At 35.6% G+C, this 13449-nt stretch overlaps 1 protein-coding gene across 1 annotated transcript in view; it reads left to right on the forward strand.

Annotated features, from left to right (window-relative positions):
* NUP155 (nucleoporin 155) overlaps positions 1-13449 on the forward strand; it is a 61729-nt gene that overhangs the window by 7112 nt on the left and 41168 nt on the right. Inside the window, exons 4-11 of the mRNA XM_060009573.1 lie at positions 721-791; positions 5158-5250; positions 6233-6399; positions 8207-8312; positions 9159-9232; positions 9541-9632; positions 12012-12109; positions 12601-12753. Coding sequence (XP_059865556.1) covers positions 721-791; positions 5158-5250; positions 6233-6399; positions 8207-8312; positions 9159-9232; positions 9541-9632; positions 12012-12109; positions 12601-12753 — 854 coding nt within the window. The remainder of the gene's footprint in view (positions 1-720; positions 792-5157; positions 5251-6232; positions 6400-8206; positions 8313-9158; positions 9233-9540; positions 9633-12011; positions 12110-12600; positions 12754-13449) is intronic.

Raw genomic sequence — 13449 nt, forward strand, 5'->3', positions numbered from 1 at the left:
CTCATCTTTTTTATTAGAGCCTATACTATATTGATTATATTTATTTTAAATTTCCTGTCTGATAGTTCAGACATCTGACTCTGCTTCTGTTGATTGCTTTGTTTCTTGACACTGGGGCTTTTTTTTGCTTGCTCTTTTGCTCATGTTTTGTTACTCAAAGCCAGGTACCATGTATAGGACAGTGAATACTGCAATAAATACCCTTTATCCTTAGAAGTGGGCACGTCTCTTCCTTTGCTAGAGCCTAGCAGGTAGGCCTTTATTGTGAGGGAGTTGACTTTTTCCAACTCAGGAGTTAAGCCGAGTGTAGTTTTGTTGTTGCAGTGGTACCTTCAGTGGACCACAGGTTTCAAATTCCTTTAGAAGTATTTTGCACTTAGCGTACAGATTGGGTTGCTGGATTTTTTCTCAGTGTTCCTGTTTCTCCCCCAGCAATAGGCTCTCCCTGTGAGCCTGTGCTTCTGAGAGGGTCCTCTTGCCCCTGCCGCAGCAGTAGACTGTTATTGCTTGAGACTTGCAACCTGGTGGGGGGGATGTTTGGAATGGGGACCAGCATTCTGCTTTTTCCTGGTTTACGCTTAGCCTTAGGTAGGCCTGTGTGCCTGAGTCTTGGAACTAAAACAGTTTTGTTTGCTGATTTATTATATTCTATAGTCTTGAAGAACATTATAAAACTTTTTCCTTTACATGTATAACATGTTTTTCTTCAACTGTTGACAGAGGAGACCTTGCCTATTTTGATGGACTTAATGAGACTATTCTTGCTGTGGGACTTGTAAAACCAAAAGCTGGTAAGAAATAAAAATATAAAGATTAAATTATGTTTGTACATAAGACTCCAAATGTTTAAGGACTAAATGATATTATACTTTAAGTAATTAACTTTCCTATTGAAGTTTTGTTCTAAATTACTTCTAATTAGAAATACAAAAAGTGATTAGGAATATTTAACAATTTACTCACCTTATGGTATAAGTGAGTCTGCCTTTAAAATTGTTAAACTACAATTCTTGAATTTTATCTTGCTTTTTGTTAGTCTTTTTTTTTTTTACCTCTTCAAGTTTGCATAAGTTTTGTTTTTCTTTTTTTACATCTTTATTGGAGTATAATTGCTTTACAATGGTGTGTTAGTTTCTGCTTTATGACAAAGTGAATCATTTATACATATACATATGTTCCCATATCTCCTCCCTCTTGCGTCTCCCTCCCTCCCACCCTCCCTATCCCACCCATCCAGGTGGTCACAAAGCACCGAGCTGATCTCCCTGTGCTATGCGGCTGCTTCCCACTAGCTATCTACTTTACCTTTGGTAGTGTATATATGTCCATGCCACGCTCTCACTTTGTCACAGCTTACCCTTCCCCCTTCACATGTCCTCAAGTCCATTCTCTAGTAGGTCTGTGTCTTTATTCCCGTCTTACCCCTAGGTTCTTCATGACTTTTTTTTTTCTTATATTCCATATATATGTGTTAGCATACGGTATTTGTCTTTCTCTTTCTGACTTACTTCACTCTGTATGACAGACTCTAGGTCCATCCACCTCACTACAAATAACTCAATTTCATTTCTTTTTATGGCTGAGTAATATTCCATTATATATATGTGCCACATCTTCTTTATGCATTCATCCGATGATGGACACTTAGGTTGTTTCCATCTCCTGGCTATTGTAAATAGAGCTGCAATGAACATTTGGGTACATGACTATTTTTGAATTATGGTTTTCTCAGGGTATATGCCCAGTAGTGGGATTGCTGGGTCATATGGTAGTTCTATTTGTAGTTTTTTAAGGAACCTCCATACTGTTCTCCATAGTGGCTGAACCAATTCACATTCCCACCAGCAGTGCAAGAGTGTTCCCTTTTCTCCACACCCTCTCCAGCATTTATTGTTTCTAGATTTTTTGATGATGGCCATTCTGACCAGTGTGAGATGATATCTCATTGTAGTTTTGATTTGCATTTCTCTAATGATTAATGATGTTGAGCATTCTTTCATGTGTTTGTTAGCAATCTGTATATCTTCTTTGGCGAAATGTCTGCTTAGGTCTTCTGCCCATTTTTGGATTGGGTTGTTTGTTTTTTTGTTATTGAGCTGCATGAGCTGCTTATAAATTTTGGAGATTAATCCTTTGTCAGTTGCTTCATTTGCAAATATTTTCTCCCATTCTGAGGGTTGTCTTTTGGTCTTGTTTATGGTTTCCTTTGCTGTGCAAAAGCTTTGAAGTTTCATTAGGTCCCATTTGTTTATTTTTGTTTTTATTTCCATTTCTCTAGGAGGTGGGTCAAAAAGGATCTTGCTGTGATTTATGTCATAGAGTGTTCTGCCTATGTTTTCCTCTAAGAGTTTGATAGTTTCTGGCCTTACATTTAGGTCTTTAATCCATTTTGAGCTTATTTTTGTGTATGATGTTAGGGAGTGTTCTAATCTCATACTTTTACATGTACGTGTCCAGTTTTCCCAGCACCACTTATTGAAGAGGCTGTCCTTTCTCCACTGTACATTCCTGCCTCCTTTGTCAAAGATAAGGTGACCATATGTGCGGGGGTTTATCTCTGGGATTTCTATCCTGTGCCATTGATCTATATTTCTGTTTTTGTGCCAGTACCATACTGTCTTGATTACTGTAGCTTTGTAGTATAGTCTGAAGTCAGGGAGCCTGATTCCTCCAGCTCCGTTTTTTGTTCTCAAGATTGCTTTGGCTATTCGGGGTCTTTTGTGTTTCCATACAAATTGTGAAATTTTTTGTTGTAGTTCTGTGAAAAATGCCATAGTAGTTTGATAGGGATTGCACTGAATCTGTAGATTGCTTTGGGTAGTATAGTCATTTTCACAATGTTGATTCTTCCAATCCAAGAACATGGTATATCTCTCCATCTGTTTGTATGATCTTTAATTTCTTTCATCAGTGTCTTATAGTTTTCTGCATACAGGTCTTTTGTCTCCTTAGGTAGGTTTATTCCTAGGTATTTTATTCTTTTTGTTGCAGTGGTAAATAGGAGTGTTTCCTTAATTGCTCTTTCAGATTTTTCATTATTAGTGTATAGGATTGCAAAAGATTTCTGTGCATTACTTTTGTATCCTGCTACTTTACCAAATTCATTGATTAGCTCTAGTAGTTTTCTGGTAGCATCTTTAGGATTCTCTATGTGTAGTATCATGTCATCTGCAAACAGCGACAGCTTTACTTTCTCTTTTCCACCTTGGATTCCTTTTATTTCTTTTTCTTCTCTGATTGCTGTGGCTAAAACTTCCCAAATTATGTTGAATAGTAGTGGTGAGATTGGACAGCCTTGTCTTGTTACTGGTCTTAGAGGAAATGGTTTCAGTTTTTTACCATTGAGAATGATGTTGTCTGTGGGTTTGTCATATATGGCCTTTATTATGTTGAGGTAAGTTCCCTCTGTGCCTACTTTCTGGAGAGTTTTTTTTTTTTTTTTTTGCGATATGCAGGCCTCTCACTGTTGTAGCATCTCCTGTTGCTGAGCACAGGCTCCAGACGTGCAGGGTCAGCGGCCATGGCTCACAGGCCCAGCCGCTCCGCGGCATGTGGTATCTTCCCAGACTGGGGCACGAACCCGTGTCCCCTGCATCGGCAGGCGGACTCTCAACCACTGCGCCACCAGGGAAGCCCGGTGTATGATCCTTGTAACGTGCTGTTGGATTCTGTTTGCTAGTATTTTGTTGAGGATTTTTGCATCTATGTTCATCAGTGATATTGGCCTGTAGTTTTCTTTTTTTGTGACATCTTTGTCTGGTTTTAGTATCAGGGTGATGGTGGCCTTGTAGAATGAGTTTGGGAGTGTTCCTTCCTCTGCTACATTTTGGAAGAGTTTAAGAAGGATAGGTGTTAGCTCTTCTCTAAATGTTTCATAGAATTCCCCTGTGAAGCCATCTGATCCTGGGCTTTTGTTTGCTGGAAGATTTTTAGTCACAGTCTCAATTTCAGTGCTTATGATTGGTCTGTTTATATTTTCTGTTTCTTCCAGGCTCAGTCTCAGAAGGTTGTACTTTTCTAAGAATTTGTCCATTTCTTCCAGGTTGTCCATTTTATTGGCATATAGTTGCTTGTAGTCATCTTTCATGATCCTGTGTATTTCTGCAATGTCAGTTTTTACTTCTCCTTTTTCATTTCTTATTCTGTTGATTTGAATCTTCTACCTTATTTTCTTGAATCTGGCTAATGGTTTATCCATTTTGTTTATCTTCTCAAAGAAGCAGCTTTTAGTTTTATTGATCTTTGCTATTGTTTCCTTCATTTCTTTTTCATTTATTTCTGATCTGATCTTTATGATTTCTTTCCTTCTGCTAACTTTGGGGGTTTTTTGTTCTTCTTTCTCTAATTGTTTTCGGTATAAGATTAGGTTGTTTATTTAAGATGTTTCTTGAGGTAGGATTGTATTGCTATAAACTTCCCTCTTAGAACTGCTTTTCCTGTATCGCATAGGTTTTGGGTCATCCTGTTTTCGTTGTCATTTGTTTGTAGGTATTTTTTGATTTCCTCTTTGATTTCTTCAGTGATTTCTTGGTTATTTAGTAGTGTATTGTTTAGCCTCCCTGTGTTTGTATTTTTTACAGGTTTTTTTTCCTGTAATTGATATCTAGTCTCATAGCATTGTGCTCGGAAAAGATACTTGATATGATTTCGATTATCTTAAATTTACCAAGGCTTGATGTGACCCAAGATATGATCTCTCCTGGAGAATGTTCCAAGAGCACTTGAGAAGAAAGTGTATTCTGTTGTTTTGGGATGGAATGTCCTATAAATATCAATTAAGTCCATCTTGTTTAATGTGTCATTTAAAGCTTGTGTTTCCTTATTTATTTTCTTTTTTGAATCCGTTCATTGGTGAAAGTGGGGTGTTAAAGTCCCCTACTATGATTGTTGTAACACTAATTCTAAATGTCATTAAATACTGAAGTGTTTGTGTCTAAGATTTGGGTTTTTTGTTTGTTTGGCTGGTTTTTTTACTATTATCTACTTATTTAAATGATCATAAGTGGTAACGTTTTAGCATCAACATTGAATTAGCTTTACACTTTTCATATGCTGATTAACCCACAGCTCATATTAAAGGTAACCATATTCTGTTAATGCTTAAATGATGGGTGTTTTCCAGAAAATAGTGCCTAACTCATGTTTACTTTATCTTAGGCATATTTCAACCTCACGTACGACATCTTCTGGTTTTGGCAACCCCTGTGGATATAGTGATTCTTGGACTCAGTTATACTAATTTGCAAACAGGTAGAGCAACCCACATGTTGTGGGGGCTTTGGGGGTTTGTTTTTTTGGCCACACCCTGCATGGTATGTGGAACTTCCCCGACCAGGGATGGAACCCACACCCCCTGCAGTGGAAGCGCAGAGTCTTAACCACTGGACCACCAGGGAAGTCCCCACATGTTGTGTTTTTTAAAATAAAATATGTTGCCCAGTTTAATATTATAATTGAAAACTAATCTTTTTCACTAAGTTAACTTTCTGGTCTATTTGCTCATAGGAAAATATTTCCCTGTAGGTATGGTATCTTTCAGGTTAATATTTCCACCAGAAATTATTTTGGATTTATTTACCATATCAGTGTACATTTCTTAAATGTCCAATATAAAGGAAGGGTAGTAGAAGAGAAATAGTTGCCCCAGTGATTTTTAAATAATACCTTCAATTTCTTCATTTTTAATTTTTTGAATGGCCATTTTAACATATGGAACATTGAAATGTATATTACTCTTTCCTTTAAAGTAAGAAGCCATCAATTAATTTGTTACAAGCACATTCAGTGGTTTCTTTTGCATTCTACCAGTGTTTTAGGTAAAATAATGTTGAATTTCAGAGCCTCAAATTGATGATTATTGGGGTGGGGTGGGGGAAAAAAGAAAAAATTAATGATTATTACTACCATATCCCTAGGCTTTTTTCCAAAATTTAATGCTTTGGGTTAGTTTTTTTATTTGATGTTTTACCATGTTATATATATATGTGCTATGTATTTTACATATGTTATATATACATACTGTAGGTTCTATTTAACATGAATTATAAAACTGTTCCTATCAGACTTTTTATAGTAATTTTGAAATGTATGTTATACATACATTTTTTTGAAATTTTTGAGCATATCATGAACTCAGTAAGAGTATCAATTCTGAAGATAATACAGTGATTGTTTTAAAACTTTTAAAAAGCTCTTAAAGTGATTCCTATATTCTTTCTTTTAAAAAAAATAGGTTCTGGAGTTCTCAATGACAGTATGTGTGGTGGAATGCAGTTACTTCCAGATCCTTTATATTCTCTTCCTACTGATAATACTTACCTTTTAACAATAACTTCCACTGATAATGGCAGAATTTTCTTGGCTGGAAAGGATGGCTGTTTATATGAAGTAGCATACCAAGTAAGTCTGGCATTTGTAAACATTTTCATTTTCCTCCCTCTTGATGGAGTAAGACTAGATAAGCTTTTGTCTTTTCTTTTTAATTAATTTTTTTATTGGAGGATAGTTGATTTACAGTGTTGTGTTAGTTTCTGATAAGCTTTAGTCTTTATCTTCTAATTATATAGCACGTTAATGTATTTTTATGGAAAGTAGTCAAACATGCAGTTAAAGTTGTAGTCCTTCATGACTACACCATACCTGTAAAACCCAGTCCTCCCCGCAAAGGTAATAGCCATTATCAGTTCTGTATATGTCCTTGTAGAATATGATGCATACATTTCTAAATACCTATAAATGTCTTTAAATATCTATAGATAATATATATGTATTTATTTGTGTGTATACATGTATACGAATACATAGTATACTTCTGTGTATATGTTTTTACTTGTATTATTGCTTAAGTTTTGTTTCATATTGGCTTTTTTTCCTTTTTCTGCCTTTTTTTTCCCCCCACGCCGTGTGGCTTGCGGGATCTTAGTTCCCCGACCAGGGATTGAAACTGGGCCAAGGCAGTGAAAGTGGCGAGCCCTAACCAATGGACCACCAGGAAATTCCCATAATTGGCTTTTTTCATTTAACTGTGCCTTGAAAGTCTTTCCTTGTCAGTATCTGGTAGATAGATTTGTGTTATGTTTTTTGATTGCTGCATGATTGTCCATAAAATGGATGTATTGATACATGATTGAACAATTCCTTTCTTGATAGACTTCTAGGTTTTTATTATACCTTTCAGAAATGATGGTGTGATAAGTGTTCTTTTACAAGCCTCCTTGTGCACATGTGTAGAAGTTTTCTAGTGTGGAGACTTAGAATTCTAATAGTTGTATTATAGTATATGTGTATTGAAAACTGAATTTTCTATTTTCATTTTGCCCTCTTAAGAGTTTTAGACTCATAGCAGGCATCTTTGATTGTATCCCTTTCCTCTCCCTCCTCACTCTCACTAACCCTGGTATTTTATAACTTATTAATTTTGACCAGTCAGATAGAAGACAATTGTTTTTTATTACTAGTTGGGTTGAGCATCTTTTCATGTATTTATTGGTCATTTGTGTTTACTCTGAAATGTCTTTGTATCCTTTGCTCCATTATTTTTTCCCCCTTACTGTATTGTTGCCTTTATCATAAGGTAAACAGTAGGAAACTGATAAGACAAGTATTCTCATAGGCACACAGCTAATTAGTGGCAGAGATAGGATTAGAACTGAGGTTAGCATTTTTATGTTATATTGTATCTCTTCCTTACCCAATTTCTCTTGGTTTTGTTAACTACAAAAAGAAGATTTTGTTGTAGATTTAAGTATGGCAAAACTCGATCATTGAGGGGCAGACTGTAGATTATGATGGTGGTGGCTACTATTTTTTAAATTTCCTTTTAGCAGTAGTGGGAAGAGATAAAAATACCTCTATCCTATGTACTTTTGACACTTATAAACTACGCTTATTATTTCCCTTACTGCTTTCAAATAGGAGTTTTTAAGATAATTAAAATGAGTTCACTAACATAGCATTACTGAGGTTGCTGGAATAGACATAGCTGATAGACATAGTGATTTGATTTTCGTTAAATACATTTTCTATTTTTAATTACAGGACTGAACTCAGTACTTCTCAGTACTTATTTTTGAGTAGTATGTCTTACTTTACAATTATTGGTATTTTACTAAGATTTGAGAACCTTTATAAACATGAGTATATTTTAGTTGCTATGATGGAGGTACCTACATTTCCAAGTTTATGTCTTTCAATTTTTTCTTTGAAGGCAGAAGCAGGCTGGTTTAGCCAGAGGTGTAGGAAAATAAACCACTCAAAGAGTGCACTTTCTTTCCTTGTTCCTTCGTTACTACAGTTCACATTCTCAGAAGATGGTGAGTAGAAAACAAATTTGGCAAACAAAACATTTTAACAAATCACTGCCCTAACATTTTCTTCAGAAATTCTCATTCTTAATTGAAACAGTTTCTTACTAAACAGTATTTGTTATATAGTCATATCATCTTTTAAAGGGAGAAGGGATGATAAAAGAGATAGCATGAGTTTTATTCCCAAGTTCCTATAAATGTAGCACCATAGAACATGTGTCTACAATAGCTATATATACTTAAACCACCCGTGTCTGTGTTTGTGAGAGAGTTAGACATTCAGACATTTAATACATGTTTTGCCTGGTCTGAAAGAAATTCCCAGCATAAAATGAATATATCTGAGTTTTTAATTGAGAGATTTAGGCAGGTGAAGTAATTTTAAAATGCTTCAGTAAAGTAAGATAAATATATCTAAAAATGTTAATATGACTGAATTTTTAAATTATTTTCTTTTACACAATGAATTATTAAACTAAACTGGAAGTTTCTTGAAGGAATGGACCAGGTATAATTATTTTATGTGTTTCTAGCATATAGTAAGCATTCATTAAATGTTGAATGTAGGAATAATTTGGAACTTGTTTTTGGTTTGGCTTAAAATTAATTTAAAGGACAGAATAACTTATTCGTGATGCTCTTAACCCAGTCACAGTATTTGATGTTTGCTTTTTTTCGCGTGCTGTCTGACCTGAATGCTTCTTGGCTTTGTCCTTGTGCAGCTACCCTAAGACTTACCTACAAACAAAAGAAAAGCCCTGAATGTAAATCAGCAATTTTAATTGGTTGTAAGTGGCTACTGTGTTTGATTTGTTAACCTCCGTTTTTTTTCTTCCTCTGTCTTATTTTTAGATCCTATTGTTCAAATTGCAATTGATAATTCAAGAAATATTTTATATACACGATCAGAGAAAGGAGTAATACAGGTAAGTATTAATATTATACCACCATATAAGAGGGGAAGAATATCCCTGTTTTTAAGGAACAAGGTTTAGTCACTCTTGGGCTTTTCCTATGAACTGTGTGCTTTAAAAAAAAAAAAAAACCCGCTGCTTAAGGCCCCCTTTTATGAAATTGTTAATCTCTGAATGTTTTCATACCTATATGAAGTACCAAAATTAAAGGATCCCTAAAAAGGAAAAGTTTACTTAATAAAAATTTATTTAAAAGGTTATTTTATAAAGTGTATACAGTTTATAATCATGTTTAAGTGGGTATGATTTTTTATTCACAGGTGTATGATTTGGGCCATGATGGACAAGGAATGAACAGAGTTGCCTCAGTGTCACAGAATTCTATTGTTTCTGCTGCTGGAAACATTGCTAGGTAATATGTAATTTATTCTCAGGCATTTCATTTGCAGGCATAATTATATTATTTATATGCAGTATACTAAAATTATTCCCTCCTTGAAATATCTCCAGAAAGTAAGAAATGTTGAAGGAGGTGACATCATAGGTTATGTTTGAAACAGTTGCTAGCAATGCTTCCTTTTATTCTTATGTTGGATGGTTTGAAACATAAGGCAGACTAGTTTTACAGGGTAAAGGACAGCTTGACCTGTGATTTTCCCTGGAGTTTGAAATTATGCTCTAAGTGGTCTGTGCAGGCATTATAGGTATTATGACTAGGAAACTGCAAGTCTCAAAGTTTCCTCTTTTTTAACTACTCCACGCTTCTAACAGGTCTACATGGTAGTTTCATTGGTCTGATAATGGACACAAGTACATTTCGGGAAATACAGAATTTCACAGTTGTATTAGCCTCACTGTATTCTTGAGGAAACTAAAACTAAGGATGTTATGATTTGCCTGAGGTCTAACTCCTAAGTAAGTGCTGAGATCCAACCTAAAAGCCAAGTTTTCAGACACTATACACTGTTTGCATATGTCACAAGTGACTTAGCTTCAGAAACTCTCTTCACCTAACAAAGACCTCAGATTTTCAATTTCTGTTTTCTGTGTGCCTGGGTCACTGCTACAATCAGATATCCTAGTGATAGCATGTTTTCCTTGGTCTTCAATGACCAAAAAATTCTCAAGGCAGGCAATTTGAAACAAAATTTCCTTTTACTTCTTCTAATTTTGGGGGGAAAGATTTTTTCAGATCCACAGAAAAATGAAAAGAATAGCATGATAAAATCTGATATACCCTTTATCTAAATTCACCAGTTGTTAACATTTTGCCTTATTTGCTCACTCTTAAGACCTATTTGAAAGTAAGTTGCAGACATGACTTTCACCCTTAAATCCTTCAGCTTCCATCTCCTAAGCTCTTATATACTACATTATCATTACCACACCTAAAAAATTAATAATTTTATAATGTTATCCTAATTATATAGTCCATATTAAAATTACTCAGTACTCCTCCAGATCTTTCATAGTGTTTTTCTTTACATTTTTCTCCACGTTCAGCCAGAGCACATGAGCTACGTTGGTTATTAGTCTCTTTAATATAAAACGGACCTCTTACTGCCTTTTTCAAATGTTGACATTTAGTGGGGAGGGGCAGGAGAGTTATTTGTAGAATATCCCATTTTCTGAATTTTTTTTCCTTATCTATAGATTCAGGGTAATATTGTTTTTTGTTTATTTATTTACTTATTTATTTATTTGGTTTTGCCAGGTCTTAGTTGTGGCTCCAGGGCTCCTTAGTTGCAGCAAGAGGCCTCCTTAGCTGTGGCATGAGAACTCATAGTTGCAGCATGCATGTGGGATCTAGTTCCCTGACCAGGGATCAAATCCAGGCCCCCAGCTTTGGGAGCACAGAGTCTTATCCACTGCGCCACCAGGGAAGTCCCAGGATAATATTTTTTTTAGCCAATATCACATACATGATGCGAACTTCTTACAGTATTACATTAAGAGGCACATAGTACCAGTTTTCCTATTATGAACACTTGGTTAAGGTGGTATTCACCAGATCTCACCATTATGAAGGTTCATTTTCCCCCCCTTTTTTTTGCGGTACACAGGCCTCTCACTGTTGTGGCCTCTCCCGTTGCGGAGCACGGGCTCCGGACGCGCAGGCTCAGCGGCCATGGCTCACGGGCCTAGCCGCTCCGCGGCATGTGGGATCTTCCTGGACCGGGGCACGAACCCGTGTCCCCTGCATCGGCAGGCGGACTCTCAACCACTGCGCCACCAGGGAAGCCCTCCCCCTTTTTAATTAGTGATAATCCTTTCAATGATATTTTGATGCTCTAAGGACACCTTATTCCCCATTAACCATTTACCCAATGGATTTAGCTTTCTTTTATGGTCTTTGAAAAAAGATTACTCTTAACAATATTAATGTAAAGAACACACATTCACACTGGGTTTTTGCCAGTTCTTGCTCCTTTTGCACTACTTTCCTAAAAAGTAGCCTTAAAACTATTTTAGCATGTTTAAACATGTAAAAATCCTACTGGAGGGGCTTCCCTAGTGGCGCAGTGGTTGAGAGTCCGCCTGCCGATGCAGGGGACACGGGTTCGTGCCCCGGTCCAGGAAGATTCCACATTCCGCAGAGCGGCTGGGCACGTGAGCCATGGCTGCTGAGCCTGCACGTCCGGAGCCTGTGCTCCGCAACAGGAGAGGCCACAACAGTGAGAGGCCCGCGTACCACAAAAAAAAAAAAAAAAAAAAAAATCCTGGTGGAATATATTCCTTGTAATTGAGTAGATATACTTTAAAAATAAACTTTAGTTTTTCTTTCTTCTAGGACCATAGATCGTTCTGTTTTTAAACCAATTGTTCAAATAGCAGTGATTGAAAACTCCGAATCACTGGACTGTCAGTTATTGGCTGTCACACATGCAGGTATGTTGTTTTATTTATATGTGTGCTTTAATGTGATAACTTTTTATAATCTTCAGGTTTGGAAATTTATGACTGAAAATATGTTTTTACTTCTGTATCAATTATAAGCCATACTAATAATTTGTAAAATTAAGGCTTTTGAAAACTCAGAAGATTCCACTCACTCTGTCTCCTCATTTTATAGATGTAAAACCAGGCCTGAAAGGTAAAGTGGCTCACATTTAGTGACAGAGCCTGAACTGGAACGCAGGCTCCCTTGTCTTATACTTGTAGGTTCTTTCTACTGAAATGTGTTGATTTACCTCTCAATTCCAAGTGATGTCTTAGAAACCACTTCAGCTGGTAGTATGCATGATGATTTAAGATCAGTCAGGAAAGTGATATATGGCTTTAACAGAGTTCTGTGTTTTTCTGTGGAATTGTTTCAACAACACATGTACCTCATGTCTTTTATTTCCTGTTAATAATGGATAATTTTACCCCATCATCAGGTGTAAGACTGTATTTCAGCACTTGTCCATTCAGACAGCCATGGACACGCCCTAATACATTGACACTGGTCCACATCCGCTTACCTCCTGGATTCTCAGCATCTTCAACGGTGGAAAAGCCTTCAAAAGTACATAAAGCTCTTTATAGTAAAGGTAAATTCTGAAATACTATCAGATTTAATATTAGATTCTTAAAATTATTAAAATCAGAATGCATTTTGAGGCATTTGAAATTAACAGATTTCCAGTGAAGTTCAGGATGTTATGGGTTTTTTTAATCCAGGAACTCTTTTTTTATATTAGCTTATATTTCAAATTTTTCATTGGCATATATATTAAAAATATAGTTTTTTAAAGTATCTAAGTACTTTTAAAATTGTTTTATTAGCCTTGTACATGAACTCACTGGTCAAAATCAGTGTTATAAACTGTTATAAACAGTTATAAACTGCTATAAACTTAAAATGACTTTCCTGATACCACGCCTGCTTTGTCAGTGTCTTTATGGATATGGAGAGTTTTGCCTGTCAAAATATGAAATTTTAATAACAAACTCTTTTGGATTAATAATTAAGTTTAAAAAATGAGATTCTAGTTAAACATCAAAACTTGAAAAATCCATATGTGGTTTTCCCCAATATGAGAAAGCATTCGTAAAACAATTTGTTTTTATTTTCTAATCATTTTAAAGCCTTTTCTCTGCTATTGTACTGTGTCTTCTAATATTTTATTTTTCAACACCCAAATTAAACTTTCCTTCACAAATAGAATTTTTTCAAGTACATTGTATCATGTACCTTCATAGCATTTTTAATAGCTTTAATTGAGATATAATTTACATACCTTTTA

Source organism: Delphinus delphis, chromosome 3, assembly GCF_949987515.2.
Source record: "Delphinus delphis chromosome 3, mDelDel1.2, whole genome shotgun sequence".
In the NCBI taxonomy this organism is placed as follows: domain Eukaryota; kingdom Metazoa; phylum Chordata; class Mammalia; order Artiodactyla; family Delphinidae; genus Delphinus; species Delphinus delphis.